This window comes from Prionailurus viverrinus, chromosome D2 (genome assembly GCF_022837055.1).
Source record: "Prionailurus viverrinus isolate Anna chromosome D2, UM_Priviv_1.0, whole genome shotgun sequence".
Lineage (NCBI taxonomy): Eukaryota > Metazoa > Chordata > Mammalia > Carnivora > Felidae > Prionailurus > Prionailurus viverrinus.
This window is the reverse complement of record NC_062571.1, coordinates 59,181,306-59,208,051: the sequence shown is the minus strand read 5'-3', so window position 1 is coordinate 59,208,051 and position 26,746 is coordinate 59,181,306. Positions and strand designations below refer to the sequence as shown.

Here is a 26,746-nt window from a genome sequence, read left to right as displayed (position 1 = left end):
CTCTAGTTTGGGTTGTTGATCTCACTTTGTGGCTCGTTTTGTAGTCTGTCCATGCTCAGAGAAGGGCTTTCTTGACTCACTCCCTAGTCCTCAAGTACCGAAAAGGTGATGAAGACAGCCTCATGGAGAAAATTTCCAAACTGAACATCCACTCCATCATCAAGAAATCCAACCGAGTTAGCAGTCACCTGAAGCACCTCACTGGCTTTGCTCCACAGGTGAGATTCCCACACTTGAAGGTTTGGCACATCTTCGCAGAGTTTTGGGGTTCCCCAGGGCAGCCTGCATGGTGTCGATTGCATGATTCCCCTCTTAGTACCTCTTTTAGTATTTGTCAGCTGGTGGATACAGGACCCTGCAGCTACTGGGTAGGTGAATCCACCCACCCCACTCCCCCAACCTTCACCCGTGCTTTGGTGAGCTGCTTACGATGTGTACAAAGACAAATCAGGCCAAATCGGTCACTATATCATAGTTAATGTGGTTTTGGATGCCCGTGAGGAGCTTATGATCTATTTGGGGAGACAAAATTGTAGACATGAAGCTAGAAGGGATTTAAGAGATCACCATCGTTCAACACCACACGTCACAAATAAAGAAACATAAAGTCTGCGAAATTGAGTAATTTGTAAACAGGTCATGCACGTTGCTGAGAGTGGATCTGAAGTCACCAGGCTTCATTCTACTCTTCCATATATGCAGCATGCAATTAGTGGAAAACAGCAGCTAGAGAACAGTCAGCTGTTAAGTTTTGCAGTTTGTTTTCTGGATGCCGTAGTACTTAAAACAGGACCTCCATGAGAGTGAGCTTCATGCTGGCAAGAGATTTAATCTAAACCTCAAAGAAAGAAGGTAGTTTGGCATAGGGAGAGGGGAGGGCATACCAGACAAGGTGACAGCTCGAGCCAGGGCACCAGGGTGAACAAACATGGTGGGCTCCAGGGACAGGAAGAGAGCAAAGCTGTGAGGGTAAGAGGGCCTGTGTATATTTTGGAGATCTTTCAGGGTCACATAGGGGTGTCTCGATTCAATTCAGTGTGATTCGGGGAAACCTCAAAGGTTTAAAATTTAGACAAAAGATATTTTTAAGAAAGATGCTTTTGCCCCTAGGATAGGTTGTGGGAGAATCCAAATCTGCTAACAGCACGTGTTTACTGTGAACAGATAAAAGATGAAGCATTTGAAGAAACAGAAAAGAACTTCCGAATGCAAGAAAGATTGATCAAATCTTTTATCCGAGACCTGTCTCTCTACCTCCAGCATATCCGGGTGAGTGAGGACAGCGCTCCACTGAGAATCACATAGGGTGTAATCTTGTCTGCTTTCCTGCTTGCCAGCATATTGTGGAATGCATGTTGAATAATCTGGACTCCAACGACCACTGTGCCCTGACATACGTGTTCCTGGGAGCCCTGTAGGTCATTTAAGAGGTGACAGCATTTGGAGGATGAGCACGCTGAGTTAATTCTAGGATGGCCCAGCTTCTTCCTCCCCCTGGCATCTCTACCTTCCCACCACCTTTTTCCTACTGTCTCCTCCATCCAGTGACTTGTGAAGCACTTGTCACAGTTCATTTTGTTAAGATCATTTTGAAGATCGAAAAACACGAGAATGGCTCCTATGGAGGCATACTTTCTATTAATAATGTTGATTGCCATCTAATTTAGTTGCTATACAAAAGGCCCCTAAAGTTGTTAGAACCATGAATTGCTCTGGAGAGCTGGAGGGGCTGAGGATACCAGGCAGTATTTGCGTCATGGTCAGAGCCAGGACTAGAATCCTTTTTATTTTATTCTGTAAAGATATTTATTTATTTATTTATTTATTTTGAGAGAGAGAGTGAAAGCGCACATAAGTGTGAGCAGTGGAGGGGCAGAGAGAGAAAGAGAGAGGGAGGGAGAGGGAGAGGGAGAATCCCAAGCAGCCTCTGAGCTGTTAGCTCAGAGTCTGATGCGGGCTCAACCTCACGAACGTCAAGATCATGACATGAACCAAAATCAAGAGTCAGACACTTAACCTACTGAGCCACCCAAGTGCCCTGAGGAGTCAAATCCTTTTTATTTGTATCTCTCATTCCCCTATGGACTTCATAGAATCGTGTATATGGAAGCATATCGTATACCCCTGGCCCTCACACATGAAAATCTCATCCTGTGAAACAAGCAGTTTTCTTTTCTTTTTTTTCTTTTTTCAATGTTTATTTATTTTTGGGACAGAGAGAGACAGAGCACGAACGGGGGGAGGGGCAGAGAGAGAGGGAGACACAGAATCGGAAACAGGCTCCAGGCTCTGAGCCATCAGCCCAGAGCCTGACGCGGGGCTCGAACTCACGGACCGCGAGATCGTGACCTGGCTGAAGTCGGACGCTTAACCAACTGCGCCACCCAGGCGCCCCCAAGCAGTTTTCTTTAAAAGAGATCCTTTGCGGGGTGCCTGGGTGGCGCGTCGGGCTCTGGGCTGATGGCTCAGAGCCTGGAGCCTGTTTCCGATTCTGTGTCTCCCTCTCTCTCTGCCCCTCCCCCGTTCATGCTCTGTCTCTCTCTGTCCCTAAAATAAATAAAAACGTTGAAAAAAAAAAAATAAAAGAGATCCTTTGCTTTCTAAAAAAAAAAAAAAAGTGATTTTTTTTTTTTTTAATTGAGCAGAAAGGTACAAAAAAGATACCAAAGGGATAAGTAAAAAGTGAAAATAATTCTTCCTCCAACCCGTCTCCTAGTCGCCTTCTATAGACAGTTTGCATTTATCAGATTCTTCTCTCATCATAGATGGTCGTGAGTGTGTGTGTGTTACACACTGTTGAGCATCTTAGGTTTTGCACACAATAGTGTTTTAGAAGTCGTTCTGTACCTATGCACACAGAACTGCCTTTTTTTTTTTTTTAACACCTGCACACTATTTGATTATATGGATGTGCCATAACATATTGAACTTCTCCCCTATTGATGGACATTTAGACTGTTTGTAGTTGGTAAATGAATTGATGCATTGGCACAAGGAACATCCTTATGGATACATCATTTTCTGATCTATGAGTATGTCTGAAGACCAGAGTCCTGGCTTTTCTCAGCCAAATCATATAGCAGTGTAAATTTTGATATTAGTAAATTTCATAGACATTATACCAGTGAAAACTCCCTACCAGTAGTGTATGAAATGATTTCCTCATCCCTTGCTAACACAAAGTGTTACCAAAATCAAAATATCTTCTCTTTGCAAGATAGGTTAAAAATGCTATTTCAATATAGTTTAAATTTGCATTCCTTGTGAATGAAGTTGAGGATAATTTTAAGTCATTATATTCCTTTTTTCTGTTGATTTGTCCATATTTTGAGGCACTTATTTATTTATCTAAAAAAACTTTTTTAAGTTTATTTATTTATTGTTGACAGAGACAGAGACAATGCAAGCAGGGGAGGAACAGAAAGAGAGGGAGAGAAAAAGAATCCCAAGCAGGCTCTCCACTGTCAGTGCAGAGCCTGATGCGGGGCTCAAACCCACAAACTGTGAGATCATGACCTGAGCTGAAACCAAGAGTCAGATGCTTAATTGACTGAGCCATCCAGACACCCCGAGGCACTTATTTATTGATTTGATGGTCTTTTTCTGATCAATTTGTAGTATGTCTGTATACTACAAAGTAGCCCTTTGTCTGAGATGATGGTTTACAAATATTCAACCCCCCCCCCCCCACCGGTTTGTTGACTTTTGTGTTTGCGTAAATATTTTCTCCATGTAGAAAATTTTTAGTTTTGCATGGTCTAAGCTTTTCTTTTATGGCTCTTAGCTCTGTGTCATACTTGAAAAGATCTTTTCTATTCCAAGATAATAAATATCTCCCAGGTTTTAGTATTTTTATTATTTCATTTTTTAAAGTTGAAGTCCTTGATCTGGCTGGAATTCTCTGTATAAGGTTGAGGTAGCAATCCAATGTGCTTTTTTTTCACCTGGTTTTCCAACTGTCATCATTTATTGAGTAATCCCCATGATCTGAAATGTCCCTACTATTCTTCTAAATAGCAAGCTCTCTCCCTTCATGTTTTAAGTATATAATTAGGTGAAAATTAGGGTTTATAAAACTTTTCAGGGAGCACATTGGTTTAAAGTGAGAGATTTGGCAAAACGAATATTGGTATATCTCCCAAGTGTGTTCTCTGGTCTAGGACTTTGCCTTCCAGTCCCTCTGATTTTGATATTCCCCTATTGGGTGTTTTCTTCCCATATGTTCTAAATGTGTAGCAAGCATATACCTGAGCCCCCAACTCTTTTAAAAGGCTTATCTCCATAGCAGTGAGTGGGATATACGTAACCTTGACGGCCATTTGATGGGCAGGTCAGTTTGGTTCTGACTGCTAGCCAGAAATGAAGGGAGAAAATGTTGAACAGTTTCATCTCTGACTTTATAAAATGAAAAGCCCTGCCAGATAAAAGTAGCTGAGTCAACTGAGGGAGAGAGAGCGCTGGCAAGAACATAAGCTGAGGGACGTTGACTATACTTTGCTATCTACATTGGTGTGTGGACTACTATTTTGAGACTTTGCGACATTTCTTTAAAAGAATATAAGAGGACATCACTTCCACATTCATTCTCCCACTCAGGAAGAATTAGGAAGATTACAGTTTATCCGTCTGACAAAACGCTGGCTATGTCTACACATGCAGGCATAGGACCTAAAGACTAGAGGTCTGCAAATGCCATGAAATAAAATGTAGTAAAATCAAACCAATGTATGAGGCACTGATGTTTTTTGCTTGGGGACTTCATTTGCCCTTGAAATACATTAATGGAGTTTTGGGTACATTTAGATTTTATTTGGGTTAATATCAAAGTAATAGGCATTCCCTGAACTTAAACTAAAGAAGGTGAAAGCCCAGCATTGTTTCAAGTAGCCAGAAAAAACCAGCCCAGGATTCAATAATGGTCAAGATCAGCCAGGAAGAGTTTACTGTGCACTCACTTATTTATTCATTTATTCAGCAAATGATAATTGAGTCCACAAACAAAACAGACAAAAGTCCCTGTCTTCATGGAGCTTCCATGCTATTAGGGGTCTGTGGGAGGAAGATAGAGATAATAAGCAAACATTAGTAAATTATATTGTCCATGAGAAGGTATTTTTGCAGTGACAAAGGACAGAGCAGTCTGGAGTGCCTGAGTGCAGGAAGGGGGGCTGTAATTCTGTATAGGGTGGTGGCCAGTGTCTTTGAGAAGGTGACGACACGAGCCAACACTTGTAGGAGGAGAGGCGACTGCTCATTATCGTGATCTTGCAGGAATCATCTTGGCTCCAATTTGTTAATTTACCTCTTGATGAATTAAAAAACCCTCAAATTAGGAACATAAAGAAATGCTAAAGAGCTGATAAAAACCCTCATCATTTTTTCTATAATTAAGAGCCTTAGGCTTTTCTCTGTGGCTCATAAATCATAGTTTATGAGGGTGAGCTTGTTTCAAAGCTAAAATACTGCGCCAGAGAGAAAATTATTAATCATGGACCCCTTTTGTCCCATTCTGCTACCCAGGATGAATGGTGAAGGCTAGGAAGTTCTGTTTGTCTTACCGCATTTGTTTCTAACTGGCTCCAGGAATCAGCGTGTGTGAAAGTGGTGGCTGCCGTGAGCATGTGGGATGTGTGCATGGAGAAGGGGCACCGAGACTTGGAGCAGTTCGAGAGGGTGCATCGTTACATCAGTGATCAGCTCTTCACAAATTTTGTAAGTGACTCTTTCCTCAACCCTCTTTTTATAGGGCCCCCTCTTCTTGGGATTCTTTAACATCCAGCTTGTGGAAAAGCTAATTCCACAGAGACATGGTGTGTGTGCATCAGGAATACCAGTCTCCCTCTAGCTATATTCTATTGGGGTTTTATATTCAGAACAGTGGCTTTTAATTAGTTGAAAGGACAGGTTGGCCTTTGGGATTCAAAGAGATTTTTTTCTAGCTGTGATCAGTCTAGTTTGAAGAGACAGGAAAAGTGGGAAATTTAATCTGGTATCACTATTGATAACTCTGCATAAAAAAACAACTATCGGAGTACTAACTTAGAAAGGAATATGTAGGAATAGTTTAGAAGTTAACAAATGGATCTTTGATTTGGCATGAACTTCCTTAAAAAGACAGTACTAAAGGCCAAATTGCCTCTGTTAATTCTAAATAGAGACATGGGATTGTTTGATCCTGAGTAGAAACAGATGGGTGGGGTTTGATGGGTTCTTGGAAATCTCTGAATGGCTTAAGCTGAAGAAAGCATTCATTCTCGCTTGGGGAACTTGCAGGTGTTCCAACAACAGTAGCATCTTATGAAGTAATGTACTTAAGTGCCTGTATATATATATACACATACATATATATATATATATATATTTTTTTTTTTTTTAATTATTTTTGAGAGAGAGAGAGAAAGACAGAGCACAAGCTGCAGAGGGGCAGAGAGAGGGACACAGAATCTGAAGCAGGCTCCAGGCTCTGAGCTGTCAGCACAGAGCCTGGCACGGGGCTCAAACCCACAAACTATGAGATCATGAGCCAAAGTCAGACACTTAACTGACTGAGCCACCCAGGCGCCCCTCGTGTTTATTTTCTTTACGTGGCAATATCCTGCCCCTCCATGTCTGTCCCTCTAGAAAAAATTAAAGATAAAAATCTTTTGAAGTAGAAATTGATATTACCAAGTAGTCATGATTAGAAAAGGTATTATGGGTGTATGAAAGCTTCTGTACCCCAGATTGATGTAACAAAACTACACCTTCAGTGAAATCCAAGCTGTATAGACGTGTGCACGTAAGAAGTGATACCAGACGCACTGTCCCATCCAGGTTGTAATGCAAGCATCACATTAATGTGTGTGACTTATCATTTGTCATTAGCTGTGGAGCTGAGGTGGGATTAGCATATTTTGCAAACTGTTTGGCATGTGCGAATTATTGGATGAAGGTTATAAATTGAAGATTTTTGTAGAATGTGCAAGTCCATCTGGTGTTGGATCAATAGAACACTATTGGATCTGTGTGGGTTTAGCTCGTGCGCTAGCAACAAAGCGGGTGGTACAGGATATAACAAATCAGCCTTAAGGGTATTTCAGAGAATAACAAATATATGTGGTGATGGATGTTAACTGGATTTGTTTTGGTGATCATTTTGCAATATATCCAAATATTGAATTATCACGTTGTACACCTGAACCTAATGTATCGGTTACACCTCAATTAAAACCCACAAATACCGGGTACGGAATAACTGAGCAATGTGACTTTCTTGTCCCTGCAGAAGGAAAGGACAGAGCGGCTTGTCATCTCTCCCCTAAACCAGTTACTGAGCATGTTCACGGGGCCCCATAAGCTGGTGCAGAAGCGCTTTGATAAGCTTCTGGACTTTTACAACTGCACAGAGCGGGCAGAGAAGTTAAAGGACAAGAAGACTCTGGAGGAGCTGCAGTCGGCCCGGAACAACTACGAGGCCCTGAACGCGCAGCTGCTGGATGAGCTGCCCAAATTCCACCAGTACGCCCAGGGCCTCTTCACCAACTGCATCCACGGCTATGCGGAGGCCCATTGCGACTTTGTGCGCCAGGCGCTGGAGCAGCTGAAGCCACTGCTTTCAGTGAGTGTGTGTTGTCGTCCATCCGTGTGTCCCACCCTCCCCTGCCAGCGGTGGGGAAATCTCTGAGGTTCTCCAGGGGTTCCCAGAACCCCACATTTCCCAGAAACGCACATTTGGGTTTCTTGAGAAATCATTCAAACTGGGTAGGTGAAATAGATCATCAGGTCAAGCTTGTCAGGCTCGGAATTCTCCATCCTTGCCAGTGCCTGTTGCTTCTAAACGGCGCTTTCCACCCTGAGGATCCGGGAGGAGCTGGCCAGCGGGGCCTACCTGTGGGAGCCTGCCTGCGGTGGCGCAGGAGCAGTGTGCTCTGGGTGTGGGAGCCACGCTCCCTGCACCCTGGCCAGTCCTGGGATCTTTCATCCGCTGTCTCTTCTTTCTCTCCGCCTGCCCTTCCCACGGACTCCAGTTACTTAAAGTCGCCGGCAGAGAGGGAAACCTCATCGCCATCTTCCACGAAGAGCACAGCAGAGTTCTGCAGCAGCTCCAGGTTTTCACCTTCTTCCCAGAGTCGCTTCCGGCTGCCAGGAAGCCGTTTGAGAGGAAAACCGTGGACCGCCAGTCGGCCCGGAAGCCGCTCCTGGGCCTGGTGAGTGGAGGGCTGGCGAGGGCACAGGTGGAGAGCGGCAACTCCGGCGGGGGTGGGGTCCGGGCCGTGCTAGCCGTGACTTCCTCTTGTCTCTGAGGCCTGGCCATTACACTTCCATCATTGGGTTATTAAAAGGTTCAGATGAGATCATATATGGAAAGCACTTAGAAATGCCTAGCACATAGTGAGCACTGTACAAATAGGCTGTCTTGTTATTACTGATGGACCCAGCTCCGTGTACAGATTAGTGATGTAATCTGTATTATAGATCTGTATTAGTATTCTGCACAAACATAGTGCAGAATAAAGGTCCTCGAGCTCTCTCCTCTGTCACGGGCTCCTTCCTTCACTCTTCCAGAACATCACTGCTGGTCCTAGCTCGTGACCACCTATGATTTTTTCACACTCGATATGTATTTCAAAATGCCCTCCGAAAAGCACTCTAGGATCTTAGTCTATACAGTGAATGGAGTTTGTAAAGGATTAATATTGGTACTTTGATCAATTAATTAAGGAAACGGATTTAAGGGTATGTTAATTCTGCCAGGCTTCTCTGTGTTTGATCATGTATTGGAAAAGGTAATTATCTGATACACTGCCAAACTGTTAGCAGCTGACCACTTTTTTACCTGGAGTTATAGTCCTTCAGAACTCAGTTTTTCCATATTTTGAAAAGTAGGGTAAAATACACCAGATTATATGGGATCATAATCTAAAAGACTACTGATCTCTGTTTACAACATTTTGCTCCATATAATCTCATAGACATTAATTTACCTTAAAAGGGGGAATCAAATTTATTATTACCTTTGCTTTTTCTTTCTTTTTTTTTTTTTTTAAGTTTATTTATTTTCAGAGAGAGAAAGAGCAGGGTACGGGCAGAAAGAGGGAGGGAGAGAGAGAATCCAAAGCAGGCTCTGTGCTGACACTGTGGGCGCGGAGCCCAATGTGGGTTGAACCTACAAACCTTGAGATCAGGACCTGAGCTGAAATCAAGAGTCTGTCACTTAACCAACTGAGCCACCCAGATGTCCCTACTTTTGTTTTTTCTAATTTTTATGAATAGTAATTGTTTTTACAGATGGGGAATTCAAGATGAGGAAAGCCTCAGTTCAGATTCATACAGCAAAATACAAGAAGTCCTTGTCATACTCCTTAGATATTTTGACTCTTTAGGTGGCACCTTTTTTTTTTGGTTAAGATTTTATTTTTAAGTAATCTCTATGCTTAGCATGGGGCTTGAAGTCACAGCTCTGAAGTCAAGAGTCGCATGCTGTACTGACTGAGCCAGCCAGGCTCCCCAAGTGGCACTTTAATTGCATTTTTTTGTCACGAGATAAACAGATGTAGAACTAAGTCTGTTCATTTTTCCTAAGAGCCACAAAGGCACTAAGCCATGGACTATGAGAATATGATTTTTACCCAGCCACACGGACTGACTCAGGCACAAAAACATCCGATGGGAGTAGCGAGTGGCTGGCCGTCACTGCCCCAATTTCTGAGACTTAGCTTGTGAGTCAGGATTGAATATGGCTGCTGGGATGATGGGCAGGGAGGGCTTTTGTTGATCATATCTCTTGTGTTACCTTTTAAGCCAAGTTACATGCTACAGTCGGAAGAACTTCGGGCCTCCCTTCTGGCAAGGTATCCCCCTGAAAAACTCTTCCAAGCAGAACGGAACTTCAATGCCGCTCAAGACTTAGATGTCTCACTTCTGGAAGGTGACCTGGTGGGCGTGATCAAAAAGAAGGACCCCATGGGCAGTCAGAACCGCTGGCTGATTGACAATGGAGGTAAGAGTGTTAGACCTCAGATTACTGTAACTGTAAATGAGGAACAAGTTATTTTTGACCATACCCGAATCTTATCTTGGCCAGAAAAAAATGTGAGAGTATTTGATTAAGGGAGAAAAATAACCTTACAAGTTCTGTCCATCTTGAGAGTGTGTAAGGCCCAAGTCATTACTGAAACAAAACCTTTCTTTGTTTTTGTTTTTGTTTTTACAAATTCCAGAGGGGGCTCCATTACTTACCTTGCAGGATCTCGCCATGTTTTACAGCTCTTCTGGGTGGTCCTTACCGCCCACCGGTTCTGAGCCTTCTCAGCCTGTTCTAAGCGAACCACAAAATAAGCTGTCCTCTTCCAAGCTCTGTAAACGTGTTTTGTGAGTGTGTGAATTTAAACCTGTAGGAAAAGATTTTTTTGTTTGCCTTTTGAGTTTTTTGTTCCATAACAAACAGTTTTATCTGTTGACTAGGGAATGCCTTTAAATATTTTTTTGTGTGTTTAATTTTGAGAGCAAGAGAGACAGAGTGTGAGCGGGGGAGGGGCTGAGAGAGAGGGAGACACAGAGTCCGAAGCAGGCTTCAGGCTCCGAGCTGTCAGCACAGAGCCCGACGCAGGGCTCTAACTCACGAACTGTGAGATCGTGACGTGAGCCCAACTCGGACACCCAACCAACTGAGCCATCCAGGCGCCCTGAAAATGGCTTTAAAAATAGCTTAGGGGCACCTGAGTGGCTCAGTCAGTTAAGCGTCTGACTTCGGCTCAGGTCATGATCTCACAGTTTGTGGGTTCAAGCCCCGTGTCGGGCTCTGTGCTGACAGTTCAGAGACTGGAGCCTGCTTCGGATTCGTGTCTCCCTCTCTCTCTGACCCTCCCCTGCTCGCACTCTGTCTCTCTCTCTCTCTCTCAGAAATAAATAAACATTAAATTTAAAAAATAAAATAAAATAATAAAAAAAATAAAAATAGCTTATAGTTTGTTTCTAGCAGGGGTGGTGGTGGGGCAGGGCTTGTAATAGAATTAAAGGAGAAGTAAAAAGAGTAATACTGATCCATATCCTTTCTCCCCAATTCCACAAATCCAAAAGCTCTGAAAAACAAGAATTCATTTGCCAAAATCTTCCCTTATCTGAACTTATTTGATAGCAAAATCCAAACAAAGTGACGTGAGCCTATATATAATCATTACTCATCTCTTTTGATGTGAATAGTCATACATTTTAGAAACATGAATTGGTTTAATTATGAGGTGTTGACCTAGATACTGCTGGAGATGTCATAGACAGTATATGTACTTGAGTCCTTTTCCAAAATTCAAAAAGTCTGAATTCCAAAACACATCTGGCCCTCAACATTTTATTTTTATTTATGAGTTTATTTATTTTGAGAGAGCGAGAAAGGAGGAGGGAGGGGTGGAGAGAGAGGGAGAGAGAATCCCAAGCAGGCTCTGCACTGTCCATGCGGAACCCGACAAGGGGCTCAAACTCAGTAACCGAGAGATCATGACCTGAGCTGAAATCAAGAGTCAGATGTTTAACCAACTGAGCCACCCAGGCACCCCCTAAATAAGCATTTTAATAAGGACTGTGGGCCTATATAATAAACATCTATGTTCACACCACTGGAATGTAAAATTGTGACATTCTCAGTTTGAAAGTATTTTGTGGATTTTCTCTCTCCCATCCACTCCTGCTTTCCCCAAAGAATGGAGATTGGAAGTGGGAAAGGAAGGACAAGGATGGAGGGTGATGGGCCGGTGAAGCAGGTGACGGGTTCATAGAAAGACTCCTGGTCAAGATCCAGGCTGTTCAAGAGGCTGCTCCATCCTTGGGGCTTTTCTCTTCTCCATCCTGATGAGGGGTGGCCGGAAGCCCACAGTATTAGGATCAGCTGTTAGGCCCTCTACCCCTCACCATCTGCCCCGGGGACCCCTCCCATCATTCAGCAGATGTAACAAGGGTGGCAGCAGTTTTCCTAGGTACAGAAAACACATTGAAGATGAAGACGGAGATGGCCCTTCCTCGCACAGAGGTGACATTCTCCAGGTCCCTGCCTTGACAGATACTTCTTTCTTAACATAAAAAATGTTTCTGTGGCAGGGATTTCAATCTTTTATGTTTAAAAGTTTTAGCTGAGGACTTCCTTGCAGTAGGGATTTGGATCTGACTTGGGTTCACCAACTGGGTGCAGTCAGAGGAGACTTAAATTCAGAAATCCGTCCAGAAGGGAGAGTGTTGCATCTTCCTGATTCCAGATTCCTGCTGTGATTGAGGTAGAAGTTCTGCTGGTGAGCAGTTGTGCAGTGGGGTTTCAGGAGCCAGGCCCAGCCTAGCCCCTAATCCTTTAGACCTTCCAATAATTTTGTAAGCACCTGATCACTTGTATTAAAACTTTCTTCCCCACGCCCCCGCCCCCAAAATAATAAAAGTTTTAGCCGAGGGCCCTCCCTGTCATCATCTTAGGCAATTTATTAAAGTGAACATGTGCTGTGCCTGTGTTGTGTATATACTAACTCCTATAAACTGCTTCCTACTTGAGACTCTTCTCACAGTATTTCCACCACATTCCCAAACTAGAAGCGGGATTCAAGTGCTCCAGATGGAAAGAGAGCCGGAGGCCCTTTCTGAGGGGCTCTGTCACTATGAGGATGGTTTTTAAAATCCCTTTTTCTGTACTTGGTGTACCTGAACACATCCTTAGTTAAGTCTCTCCTAGTCTTTGTTTCCATGATGTAGATATCCTGTTAAATTCTCTTCATATGTTCATTCTCACACATGTGGTGATTTTTAATACTTTCCTCTTGAGTCTTCACGAGGGCTCCTGTCACTCATTGTTATGGGGTTGTAACTAGAACGCACTGGCAGGCAGCCAGAGTTGCGTCTCCACCCACATCGGACCTGGGATTGAATGTCTCATCTTTTTTGTCCCTAGGCATCTTCTTTTGTCCCTCACACTATTGACCTAGCTTTCTTTTCTTCTTTTAAAGTTTTATTTATTTGAAAGAGAGAGCATCTGTGCTGACAGCTCAGAGCCTGGATCCTCCTTCGGATTCTGTCTCTCTCTCTCTCTCTCTCTCTCTCTCTCTCTCTCTCTGCCCCTCTCCTGTACTGTCTCTCTCAAAAACAAATAAAGATTTAAAAAAGCATGTGTGAGAGCGAGCTCTAGTCAGGGAGGGGCAGAGAGAGAGAGAATCCCAAGAGAATCCCAAGCAGGCTCCACGCTGGCAGTGTGGAGCCTTATTCGGGCAGGGCTTGATCTCACAAACCGCGAGATTATGACCTGAGCCGAAACCAAGAATCGGGTGCTTAACCGACTGAGCTACCCAGGCGCCTCTTGACCTAGCTTTTCAACCACAGTTTGTTCTCTGTTGACTCCGCCTGCTATCCCTTCCACTAAAAGCTCTTCATGTTGATTTTTCCTCCCCGTAGTCACCAAAGGCTTTGTGTACAGCTCCTTCCTGAAGCCCTACAACGCCCGCCGCAGCCACTCCGATGTCTCTGTTGGCAGCCACTCCTCCACCGAGTCGGAGCATAGCAGCTCCTCTCCCAGATTCCCACGGCAGAACAGCAGCAGCACCTTGACCGTCAACCCCAGCAGCATGGCTGTGTCCTTTACCTCAGGGTCTTGCCAGAAACAGCCTCAAGATGCATTGAAGGAAGTAGACCAAGAAACTCTCAGTGCATCCTTAAACTTGGGTTGCTCAGACAGCAGTCTTTCCAGGTGCCCTTCAGACCCAGACCCCAGCTCCCAGCCCAGGCCGTGGGACTCTATGGAAGCAGTCAGAGACATTAACCAGCCTGCCCCTGCCCTCAGGAGCCACAGAAACTCCAGGCATCCAGAAATGGTAGGTTACTCCCTACCAGGGCGAAATGGGCAGGGAAAAGACCTCATGAAAGGATGTACAAGAACAACCCAGTCTCTGGAAGACAGAAGTGAAGAGCCAGAAAGCAGTGAGGCAGAAGGCAACCAGGTAAGCGCTCCCAGTCACCATGTGGAACAGGTAGCAAGAAGCCTGGAGGTGTGGGAGCGGGGATGTCCCAGGCACGCCCAGGGCCTGTGCGGGAATCTGGGCTGAGCTCATGGGCGACTCTTAGAAAATCTGCTGTTTATCCCATCTACTTAGGTTTTTATTCAAACAGTTCTTTTTTTTCTTCCCATAGAATTTAGAAATAACATTCTGGCTCAGGTTCAGTTTTTCCCATTCTTTTTTTTTCCTATTCTTATCTTATGAATTTGAACATAGCTTTTGTATCTTGAATTTTTTTAATTTTTATTATTTTTTTTAAGATGAAATTTATTGTCAAATTGGTTTCCATACAACACCCAGTGCTCATCCCAAAAGGTGCCCTCCTCATCACCCACCCTCCCCTCCCTCCCACCCCCCATCAACCCTCAGTTTGTTCTCAGTTTTTAAGAGTCCCTTATGCTTTGGCTCTCTCCCTCTCTAACCTTTTTGCATCTTGAATGTCTTAAACCTACATATTTTAAAGTCATTTTCACATTCACAGCTGAGGAATCCCTGTCACCCACTTATGGCTTTTGCTCACTCTTGCAGCAGGGAGTTTCTGTGTGTGTTTTATAACATCTGTCTGTGAGCTCATCTCCATCAGGGTTGCCTTTGTTTTTGAGACTCCAAGGTTACGGAGGTATTTGCTTCTGTCAAGCGTTGGATTCCAGAGCCAGTTTTCACACTGGATTCTCAGCCCAGTCTTTCTATTGCCACATTCCTCAGTGCTACAGATGAGCATAGGGCATGCCCATTTCTCTGGCAATTCTGTTACTACTCACTGCCCAGGACAGACATCTAAGGTCTGGGCTCCCAGTGGACAGTTTCTAGACATGTGGAAGGAGAAAATGGTCCTTTTTTAGATTCTGATTTTGTTTAAAGAGCTCACTTTGAACTTCATCAACTCCTGTCCAGGCCCTAAGACTCCTCAGGTGTGTTTTCATCCTTGTGCCCCTCAGGCCTCTTGGCTTCCCCTTCTGATCACTGAGTATCACCCATCTTCCATATTGACTGAAGGTTCCTTCTCCTCTTTAAGGCAACTCTGAAAGAGTAAAAGAATATGGATTTTGGTTTTCCTTGAATCTGCCCTGTTCATAATGGTAGCCACCAGCCTTGGGTAGCCATTTAAGTTTTAGTTAAAATTAAATAAAATTAAAACTTAAGCACCTCATGGGGCACCTGGGTGGCTCAGTCAGTTAAGTGTCTGACTTTGGCTCAGGTCATGATCTCACAGTTCATGAGTTCGAGCCCCACATTGGACTCTGTGCTGATAGCTCAGGACCTGCTTTGGATTTTGTGTCCCGCCCCCCCCTCCCCCCCCCCCCCCCCCCCCGCTTATGCTCTCTCTCGCTCGCTCGCTCTCTCTCAAAAATAAATATTTTTTAAAAATCTCTTGAAAAAAAAAAATTAAGCACCTCAGTCTTACTGGCCATAATACTTCAAGTGCTTGACAGCCACACGTGGCTAGAGGCTGCCATACTGGATGGTGCAGGAATCGCACAACCCCACCACTGAAGGAAGTTCTGTTGGACAGTATTGCTCCAAGCAGTTTCCCATTTCCTAACTCACTTTCTCTCCCTCCCCAGGTCTATTTTGCTGTCTATACCTTTAAGGCACGGAACCCAAATGAGCTGAGTGTGTCAGCCAATCAGAGACTCAAGATCCTGGAGTTTAAAGATGTTACAGGAAATACAGAGTGGTGGTTAGCCGAAGTTAATGGGAAGAAGGGCTATGTTCCATCCAATTATATCCGCAAAACTGAATACACCTGAGCCATTCTCCCTCCCGCTCAACCTTGCTGCCTTCACTTTCCTTCTGCTGAAGGGTTCTGGTGGCCCCCAAGAGGGCACCTGCTCCTGGGACACAGGCCCTGTCTACATTGCTTAACCATGGCACAGTGGGGCACAAGATGGGTCTTGTTCATCACCACTGGGTTGTGTCAATCTTGATGCTCACTAGACTTTCTAGGATTTGAAATGGACCCTAGGGCTATGAAGGATTCAGTGACCACGAGAAGAGGCAAGTCGTGGGTCAGCCTTTGGGAATGAGAAGCCGCCAGCCGGAAAACCAGTATTGTATGTATGCTGGAAGCTGTGCTGCAGCATTAGATGTTGGCGCTGGTTACACCATACTGAGTTTGGGGTGGTCCTGTGCTCCACGAACAAATGACCAGAAATTGACTTGGATGACGAATTCTCCGGGAGCCCTTTTAGACTGTGCTTCTGCATGTGGCAAGGAGTTTGTTGAGATTGTATCAAATCTGGTGTTTCAGAGCTTCAGTGTTCAGCACACACATTCACGCATACACACCCGCCCCTAATTCCTAAAAGTCCCTAAAACACTACCATCTGTAATCTTTTTCTTATTTACTTCAAATACTGCATTTCCAGATTGGCTCTGCAAAATTCTGTTGTTTTCTCTTTTTAAAAAATATTTACGGTCTGTATTTCCCTTCGATCTTTATCTGGAAGGTTCTCTTCCCTTTTAGGTGTATAGCCACCTATACTTTCGAACAGCCACCTCTGCTTTATCGAGTCCATGTGTGATCTCTCCTAGCCCTTCACCTGCAATCCAATAACTGATAGATTTTCTTAGGAGAACAGGCTCAGAGCTCCAGCAACCCCATGAAAAGGATTCGTTCCACAGGGAGCTGGAAGCAGTCTGGCTTTGTGGAAGACCAGATGCCTTTCTCCTTCTTCCACACCTACTACCCACAGAGGCAGAAAGCATAGCACACGTGTCTTATATGAATTAGGATAAGCAGTCCCAGAGGTAGCTTATCCTAGACTTGGAAATAAGCATTCTCTGTTTCACCACTAACCTCTGTGCTTCAGAGACCGTAGTCTAAGCCAAACAGATTCTAAAGTGCCTGATCGTACCTCCCTTTGGCCTCAGGAAATGATTTGCTAATCCTTACAGAAAGAATCTCCTCCTAAAAGTTCTATTTGAGGAGGGCTCTTATTCTTAAGGTCTGCCTCAGATATGGAGCCTACCTTGAAACAAGAAACTATGAATTCTGTCTTAAGGGAATGAAGAACACCTCCAGCCCCTGCTCGTCCAAGTGCACCTTTGGCCTTAAAGTCCTGATGAATTGGGAGACACCTGTGGACCCCTTAGCTCTGTGTGTCTGTGGGTTGGTCTGAAGGCAGCAATGCGAGTCTCTTGTGAATAGTGTTTATATTTAGAGATGTTTATATTTAAGTAGTTATTTTATAAATAAAAGCATTTCTAAGGGCCATGAGTGTGTTTTCTTGATTTCCCTCCATGTTTAGCTTGAGCCTAATCAGATTTCTGAGGGTACCTCTGTGACAATTCAAAATGATGTCTAGATTCTGGAAAATGGGAGGCTAACTGAAGAAATCCAAGTCAAAAACTCATTTTGTCAAATATAATTTCAACAGAATGACTGTACCCTCAAGACCCCCATGCTGCAGGTGATTGCCTGTTTGTTTTAAGTGTGTTTATCCTAGCAGAATGGAAGAGCTGAAGTCTCTAAACTGGAAGCCCTACGAGGTAAGTGTTTTCCTGATATTACAGAAGTGGAAGCCCGTGCACTAGTGGTTAAGTAACAAGGCTTGGAGTAGCAGCCGGACGGGGCTGGGGACGGGAGGTGGAGGATGATGTGTGGGTGACTGTGAAGCAATTGATACTGTTTTTTTTTAACGTTTATTTACTTTTTTTTTTTTTTTATTTTTTTTTTTAACGTTTATTTATTTTTTGAGACAGAGAGAGACAGAGCATGAACAGGGGAGGGCCAGAGAGAGAGGGAGACACAGAATCTGAAGCAGGCTCCAGGCTCTGAGCTGTCAGCACAGAGCCTGACGCGGGGCTCGAACCCACAGACCGCGAGATCATGACCTGAGCCGAAGTCGGATGCTTAACCGACTGAGCCACCCAGGCGCCCCTAACGTTTATTTACTTTTGAGACAGAGACAGAGCATGAACAGGGGAGGGTCAGAGAGAGAGAGGGAGACACAGAATCTGAAACAGGCTCCAGGCTCTGAGCTATGAGCACAGAGCCCGACGCGGGGCTCGAACTCACGAGCCATGAGATAATGAGCTGAGCCGAAGTCGGACACTTAACCAACTGAGCCACCCAGGCGCCCCGATTGTCTGATATTGTTAAGCGATAGAAAACATGATTGAATAGGTAGACTCTGTGGTACAGAAACTTACAGATCAACTAGGCCAACTCTTATTTTATGAACTAGGAAAATGAGATCTAATGACATTGTGACTTCCCCAAGTCACACATCAAGTTTTTGATGAATCCTGAATTTAAACTTGAGTTCTCTAGCTGAGTTTTTACACCTTGTTCCGGAGTCAGACTGTCTGGCTTGAGACACTTAAGAGCTGTGTGACCCTGGCAATTTACCCAACCCATGCTTCAGCTCCCACCTCTAAAGTAGATGGTAACACTAGCCACCTCATGGGTTGTTGTAAGGATTGAATGAGTTGGAACATGGACAGTGCTAGAACACTGCCTGATACATAGTGATAAATCGGAGAGCCTTGAGGTTCAAGTCAAGGAATTTAGATTTGATGAGTCTGGTAATAAACTCTTGGAAGTTCTTAAGTAGATTGCCTGTTTTAGGAAAGCTAAATGTTACAAGATGATTGGGAGGGACTACAGATCAAAGGCAAGAAAATCCAATAGGAAAAAAAGTTAACTGCTTCGGATATAAGAATGCTTGAGAGTGGAAAAAAGCATCCTATAAAGAATATGAAATTAAAGAAATGATGGAATCCCTGGCAAAGAGGAGGTCATTGGGATGGGGACGGGTTTCTGAAAATGTGTCTTTTGTTTTAAACACTAGATGTCTGCTTGTCTTGCTTCTGCAAGTGTGGCTGTCAGCCCAGTGGCATCACCGTCACTAACCTGGGAGCTGCTGGAAATGCAGGCCCCACGTGATTTGTGCACACATCCAAGTTTGAGAACATCCGTCAAGGCAATTTTTGTAAATGGGCTTTTCTGCTGTCAGAAAAGTAAGAGTTACAGAAACCACGGAAGGAAAGGGTGTCAGATGTTTCAGACACAACAGAAGGAAATGTCATTGAGGAAAATCACTCAATCCGGTTTGCCTACTTGCTTCCTCTCTTGAATTTTCTCCCTTTCCTGTCTGGAAGTAGCTCTTCAGTTGTGCTTTCATCCAAAAGTCCTAGGAGAATGGAGAAGAGGTGGGAATTGCCATCTATAAAGTCTCGATTTCTGGCTTTCCTCTCAAAATTATTGTGGGAACCAAATAAGATGACGTGTGTAAATTTTTGCGCACTGAGCTCTAGGAGTGGTACGTGGTTCTAATAAGGATTGAATTTTGTGTCACTCTGTTTTAATTAGTTGTGCAGCTGGGACTCTGTTTACGTGGGTTTTGTTTCAGGGTCAGGAATACAAACAGGCCCTAGAAGGACACAGATGCTTCACTTGCAGAACCTTAGAGCCCCAGGACCAAGAAACTTCAAGATGTATACGCATCATTCTAAATCACCGTACAGGTCAGGATTTTAAACTTCTCTATATATTAATATGTTGTATTGATGAAGATTTTACTCTTATGTCTTTCTTAGGTACAGGAGAACCCTTGCTGTATCTCACTCAGCCCACTGGAACTTTCCATGCGAGTATTACTGAAGATCGATATTAGTATTTTGCCTGTATCAAGAAGGGAGTGTTCAACAACAAATTGCAGACCTTGCAAGCTATTCCCTCACCCCACTCAGGGGTGACCCTCCAAGAAAAGGGAGCCAGTGTAGTGTTTTCCCAGAGGTAAGTTCTGGTGGTGTGGTGAGAGGGAGCAAGCATTCTGGTCTGGGCGGCGGCAGGGTGTTCATTCGGGAGACGTTGGGAGCCGGCCGATGCATGGGACTCCACTGCAGATCGGGGGTAGGCGGGGGGAGGTCTGCAGGCCTCAACCATGTCACAAGTCACTGCCCGTGTACCACCATGCTAGTTATCCCCTGAGACACCCAAGAGGAGTCAAGCTCCAAACCTTTCCCATAGCCACTCCTCAGGTCCAGGATCAGGGAAGCTGAGAGAGACTGCTGATGTGTCGCAGCCGCCTCTTATGGAGTCACCGTGACTCACTTTAACAAAGAACCTTCCCACAACCTCTCCGCTGAGGTCAAGAAAAGATTACCTCCAAAAATGATGATGCTGAAGAAGATGTTGGCAGTTTGCCAGCAGAGGGACAGGTATGAGCACTGAAACCCGTTTTTAGCAGGGCTGAAAAGATGGTGTAGTCATCTGCAAACTCAAATGGGATTCACTGAAGATCAATGAATTGTCATTAAGCCAGCTTCAGTTGGAGAATATTGGCAATTTCATCAGAGCTACTTGGACTTATCGTATTGTATTGGTTTCCTATTGCTGCTATAACAAATTACCACAGTTTGTGGCCTAAAACAACACAAATTTCTTATAATTCCGGAGGTCAGAAGTGCAAAATCAGTCTCACTCACTCAGCTAGACAGTGTCGGTAGGGCCAGTTCCTTCTGGAGGTTCCAAGGGATAATCTGTTTCCCTGCCTTTTCCAGCTTCTAGAAGCTGCCTGCATTGGCTTATGTTCCCTTTCTCCATCATTAAAGCCAGCAGCATAGCATCTTCCAATGTCTCTGCCCTGACACCATCTTCATTCTGTGGTCCTCCTGCCTCTCTTCTGGGGATCCTTTTGATTACATTGTGCCCATCTGGATAAGGTCATCTCAATATCCTTAATCCCATCTGCAAAGTCCCTTTTGATATGTAAGGTAAATAAGTCCTCATGGGTTTTGAGGATTAGGATGTGCACATCTTTAGGGACCATTATTTCTGTCTACTGCAGTTATGAAATCACATGCCATTTTTGAGGCAAATTCTCTTTTTGCAAACGGAAGCATGATCCAATTCAGGCTACCCTAGTGATTCTGCAATAGGGGTCAGCAAACCTTTCCTGTACAAGGCCAGACAGTGAATATTCCAGGCTTTGTAGGCCATACAGTCTGTCACAGCTCCTCAACTCTGCCACTGTAACCCAAGAGTAGGCATAGATAATACAAAAACAGGTGAGCATGGTGGTTCTGATAAATCTTCATTTACAGAAACAGCCAGATTTGGCCCTTGAGCCATACCCCTACTTTAAATCTGGCTAAAACAAAAGGATTTGGGTCAACCATTAACATTGAAGGTAAGTATGCAGGAAAATTAGACCTTTTGATGAGGAAAATGAAAAGCTAGCAAAAGTGTAATTGGTTTATAGACTGGAAATACAGTATCAGCCAGGCAGATATCTATGGGGCTAGGAGGCATCTTTATGATACCAGAATGTTAAACCTTAACATCACAGTTTTCCTGCATATAGATGCTAACAACAAAAGAGCCAGCAGGCAAGGGTGTTAGCACCAGGTGTTGGGAAAGAAATATGTGTCTAGAGGTACAACCAGTGGATAACTCGACAATCTCTATAGATGGATTCCAACAAAGTTGTTTCCTAGAGAAGAGTGAGTGGCTGTGGGCTTATGCAGCAAACGTCCCAAAGACTGTTGCTCCAGCAGAACCAATCATTCATAGTGGAAGCCAAGGAGACGGTAGGTGGACCTGAAATCCATGACAGTGGTTATCAGAAAGAATAGCCAGAGGCTGTCACAGTGAGGACCAAGGTGACTAACCAATATGGCGACCAAGGCCTTGATTGTTAGAGTTGAAGAAAGGAGCTCTTACATTAGTTCATTGTTTAGGTTCAGTAAGAACAAAACTAGTCCTAAGTAATTTTTCTTTTCTTCCAGAAACTTTGTTTTTCTGTTCATTTTACCTAAAAGGAATTCTGCCTTACACACACCCCTTTTTTTCTTTTTTCTACTTCTTCCCTAACTAGTTGATTTTTACATTGTATAGTTAAATTGTATAGCATAATCTATTTCCTGCCTGTGAAGTAAAAAGGAATGCTATGGAAATGGAATGCTTCTTGCAGCCAATTCTTTTATGCATTTTTACCATCTTTTACTTTAATATCTTTAAATATCATAAAGCCCTTTTTTATTCCAGTATAGTTTACAGTATTATAATTTCAAGTGTACATTATAGTGATCCAATAATTCTGTACATTACTCAGTGCTCATCATGGTAAGTGTACTCTTTAATCTCCTTCACCTATTTCACCCATCCCCCCAGCCCCTTCCCCTTTGGTAACTATCAGTTTATTCTCTATAGTTCAGGGTCTGTTTCTTGTTTTGTATCTTTTTTGCTTTGTTCATTTGTTTCTTAAATACCATGTATGAGTGAAATCATATGGTATTTATCTATCTCTGACTGACTTATTTCACTTAGCTTTATATCTGTCCATCCATATTGCAAATGGTAAGATTTCATTCTTTTTTATGGCTGAGTATATTCTAGTGTGTGTGTGTGTGTGTGTATCACATCTTCATCAGTCAATGGACACTTGTGCTGCTTCTGTAATTTGGCTATTGTAAATAATGTGACAATAAATATAGGGGTGCATATGTCACTTTGAATTAGTGTTTTTGTATTTTTTTGAGTAATACCCAGTAGTGGAATTACTGGATCATATGATAATAATTTTAATTTTTTGAGAAACCTCCATACTGTTTTCCACAGTGGGTGCACCAGTTTGTTGTTTCTTGTGTTTTTGATTTTAGCCATTCTAACAGGTGTTAGGTGGATCTTGTGGTTTTGATTTGCATTTCCCCGATGATTGATACTGAGCATTTTTTCATGTATCTGTTCACCATATGTATGTCTTCTTTGGAGAAATGTCTATTCATGTCTTCTGCCCATTTTTAATTGGATTATTGGGTTTTCTTGATATTGAGTTGTAGAAGTTCTTTATATATTTTGGATACTAACCCATTATTATATGCAAATATCTTCTCCCATTCAGTAGGTTTTCTTTAATTTTGTTGATTTTTTGCTATGCAGAAGCTTTTTATTTTGGTGTGGTAGCAATAGTTTACAGTCTTTCTCTCAGGAGACACATCTAGGAAAAATTGTGCTATAGCAAGTGTCAGAGAAATTACTTCCGATGTTCTCTTCTAGGGTTGTTATGGTTTCAGGTCTCACATTTAGGTCTTTAATCCATTTTGAATTAATTTTGTATATGGTGTAAGTGAGTGGTTCAGTTTTCCTAACAACATTTGTTGAACAGACTTTTTCCCATTGTTTATTCTTTCCTCCTTTGTTGAAGATTAATTGAGCTTATAATCATGGGTTTATTTCTGGGCTGTCTATTCTGTTCCATTGATCTGTGTGTCTATTTTTGTGCCAGTACCATACCATTTTGATCACTACAGCTTTGTAGCAGATCTTGAAATCTGGGCTTGTGATACCTCCAGTTTTGTTCTTTTTCAAGATTGCTTTGACTATTTAGGGTCTTCTGTGGTTCTGCACAAATTTTAGGATTAATTCTAGCTCTGTGAAAAATGCTGTTCGTATTTTGATAGGGATTGTATTAAATCTATAGATTGCTTTTCATAGCATGGAAATTTTAACAGTATTTCTTCTTCCAGTCCATGAGCATGGAATCTTTTTCCATTTGTTTGTGTCATCTTTAGTTTATTTCATCAGTGTTTTATAGTGTACAACATACAGGTCTTTTACATCCTTCGTTAAGTTGATTCCTAGGTATTTTATTTTTGGTGCAACTATAAATAGGATTGTTTTAATTTCTCTTTTCTGTGACTTCATTATTAGTGTATAGAAATGCAATAAAGGGGCGCCTGGGTGGCTCAGTCGGTTAAGCATCCGACTTCAGGTCATAATCTCACAGTTCATGAGTTTGAGCCCCACATCCGGCTTTGTGCTGACAGCTCAGAGCCTGGAGTCTGCTTTGGATTCTGTGTCTCCTTCTCTCTCTGTCCCTTCCCTACTCATACTCTGTCTCTCTCTGTCTGTCTCTCTCTCTCTCTCTCAAAAATAAACAAAATTAAAAAGAAATGCAATAGATTTCTGTATATTGATTTTTGTATCCTTTAACCTTCCTGAATTCATTTATCAGTTCTAGTAGTGTTTTTGTGAAGTCTTTATAGGATTTTCTATATATAGTGTCATGTCATCTACAAGTAGTGAAAGTATTCCTTCTTCCTTACCAATTTGGATACCTTTTATTCCTTTTTCTTGTCTGATTGTTGGGGCTAGGATTTCCAGTACTATGTTGAATAAAAGTGGTAAGAGTGGACATCCTTATCTTCTTCCTGACCTTAAGGGAAAAGCTCTGTTTCCCCCCATTGAGTATGATGTTTGCTGTAGGTTTTTCATTCATTCATTCATTCATTCATTCAAAGAGAGAGCATGAGCAGGGGAGGGGCAGAGGGACAGGGGGAGAGAATCTTAAGCAGGTTCCATGCCCAGTGCGGAGACCAACGAGGGACTCGATCTCACAACCATAAGATCATGACCTGAGCCAAAATCGGGAATTGGCCACTCGACCGAACAAACCACCCTGCTGTGGGATTTCCATATATGACCTTTATGTTGAGGTATGTTCCCTCTAACCCTACTTCGTTGAAGGGTTTTTTTTTTTTTCATGAATGGATGTTTTACCTTGTCAAATGTTTTTTCTCCATCTATTGAAATGATCCTATGGTTTTTATCCTTTTGTTGATGTGATGGATTGCATTGATTGATTTGCGAATATTGAATCCCTCTTGCATCTCAGGAATAAATCTCATATGACTGTAGTGAATGATTTTTTGAATGTATTGCTGGATTCAGTTTGCTAATATTCTGTTGAGAATTTTTGCATCTACATTCATTAGAGGTTTTGGCCCGTATTTTTTTTTTTTAATTTTTTTTTTAATGTTTATTTTTTTTGACAGAGACAGAATGCAAGTGGGTTAGGGGCAGAGAGAGAGGGAGACACAGAAGCAGAAGCAGGTTCCAGGCTCTGAGCTGTCAGCACAGAGCCCGGCGCGGGGCTCAAACTCACGAGCTCTGAGATCATGACCTGAGCCGAAGTCGGACGCTCAACCGACTGAGTCACCCAGGCGCCCCCCGTATTTTTTATTATAATGTCTTTATGTGATTTTGGTATCAAGGTAATGCTGTCCTCATAGAATGAATTTAGAAGCTTTCCTTACTCTTCTGTTTTTTGGAATAGTTTGAGAAGAATAGATACTAACTGTTCTTTAAATGTTTGGTAGAATTCACTCGTGAAGCCATCTGGTCCTGCACTTTTGTTTGTTGGGAGTTTTTTGATTACCAGCAATGAAACTGAATGAGTAATCAGTTTGTTCATATTTTCTCTTATTCAATTTTGGGAGGTCATATGTTCCTAGGAATTTATCCAGTTCTTCTAGGCTGTTCAGTTTGCTGGCATACAATTTTTCATAATGTTCTCTTGGAATCCTTTGTATTTCTGTGGTATCGGTTATTTCTCCTCTTTCATGTCTGATTTTGTTTGAGTCCTTTTTTTTTTTTTTAATCAAAATCTTATTGATATTTTCAAAGAACCAGCTCCTGATTTCATTGATCTGTTCTATTGTATGGTTTGTTGTTTGGTTCTATATCATTTTTTTCTGCTCTGATCATTATTCCTTCCTTTCTTCTCTTGGAGTTTGGAGTTTTGTTTGTTCTTTTTCTAGTTCCTTCAGGTGTTAGGCTAGGTTGAGATTTTTCTTAAAGTAGGCTTGTATTGCTAGAAACCTCCTTTTTCGAACAGTTTTTGCTGCATCCCAAAGATCTTGGACCATGGTTTTATTTTCATTTGTCTCCATGTATTTTTTTAATTTCCTCTTGGATTTCTTGCTTGACCCATTCACTGTTTAGTATCATGTTATTTAACTTCCATGTATTTGTGCTTCTTCCAGATTTTTTCTTGTGGTTGATTTCCAGTTTCATAGTGTTGTGGTCAGAAAAGATGCCTGGTATGACTTTGAACTTTCTGAATTTGTTGAGACTTGTTTTGTGGCCTAATATGTGACCTATTCTGGAGAATATTCCATGTGCACTTTGAGAAGAATGTGTGTTCTGTTTTAAGATGGAATGCTCTGAATATATCTTGTTAAATCCATCTGGTCCAGTTTCCTTGTTGATTTTTTGTTGGAGTGATCTGTCCATTGATTTAAGTGGGATGTTGAAGTCCCCTATTATTATTGTACTACTATCAATTACTTTATTATTTACTGCTTTATGTATTTGCTCCCATGTCCATATTGGATGCATAAATATTTATAATTGTTATATCCTCTTCGATTGTTCCCTTTATGGTTATCTTAAAATCTATTTTGTCCGATGTAAGTAAGTATTGCTAATTCAGCTTTCTTTTCATATCCATTTGCATGATAAATGCTTCCTTTTTTTCATGTTTTTTGTTTGTTTTTGAGAGAGAGGGAGAGACAATCTGAAGCAGGCTCCAGGCTCTGAGCTGTCAGCACAGAGCCTGATGCAGGGCTTGAACTCACAAACTACAAGATTATGACCAGAGCTGATGTTGAATGCCCAACTGACTGAGCCACCCAGGTGCCCCAACATAAAGCCTTTTAAAAAACAGTTTAGAGTCTGTGTGGAAGACTCCACACTTATAGCTAAATAAGTTCTCTGCTTACTGTCAATGTTTATACAATAGTGTTTACTTAAAAATTAGCAAAGTCATGATCAGTGTGCATTTGTGATTGAATGTGTTCTTGTCCTATGACCTAAATGGAACAAATTTCTTCAGGGAGTATTTCAAAAGGCATTTGTATAAAACTAGCCTGCAAAAAATTGAGGTTTGATTGGTACACTTAGTCTGTTTGTGCCAATGTATCATGTGGAGTTACTTTTCTTTCCCTCTTCCTGCATT

At 42.6% G+C, this 26,746-nt stretch overlaps 1 protein-coding gene across 3 annotated transcripts in view; it reads left to right on the top strand.

The window, feature by feature from the left end:
- The window catches only part of DNMBP (dynamin binding protein), a 144,674-nt gene that overhangs the window by 96,321 nt on the left and 21,607 nt on the right, over nucleotides 1-26,746 (top strand). For 2 of the 3 annotated variants that reach the window (XM_047825116.1, XM_047825117.1), the window contains 8 exons: nucleotides 88-218; nucleotides 1,165-1,269; nucleotides 5,584-5,712; nucleotides 7,265-7,597; nucleotides 8,007-8,186; nucleotides 9,781-9,979; nucleotides 13,399-13,940; nucleotides 15,563-17,212. In XM_047825116.1, coding sequence (XP_047681072.1) covers nucleotides 88-218; nucleotides 1,165-1,269; nucleotides 5,584-5,712; nucleotides 7,265-7,597; nucleotides 8,007-8,186; nucleotides 9,781-9,979; nucleotides 13,399-13,940; nucleotides 15,563-15,748 — 1,805 coding nt within the window. In that variant the 3' untranslated portion in view covers nucleotides 15,749-17,212. Of the gene's footprint in view, nucleotides 1-87; nucleotides 219-1,164; nucleotides 1,270-5,583; nucleotides 5,713-7,264; nucleotides 7,598-8,006; nucleotides 8,187-9,780; nucleotides 9,980-13,398; nucleotides 13,941-15,562; nucleotides 17,213-26,746 lie in introns of those variants that run through there. The other variant, XR_007145310.1, reaches the window with a different exon arrangement.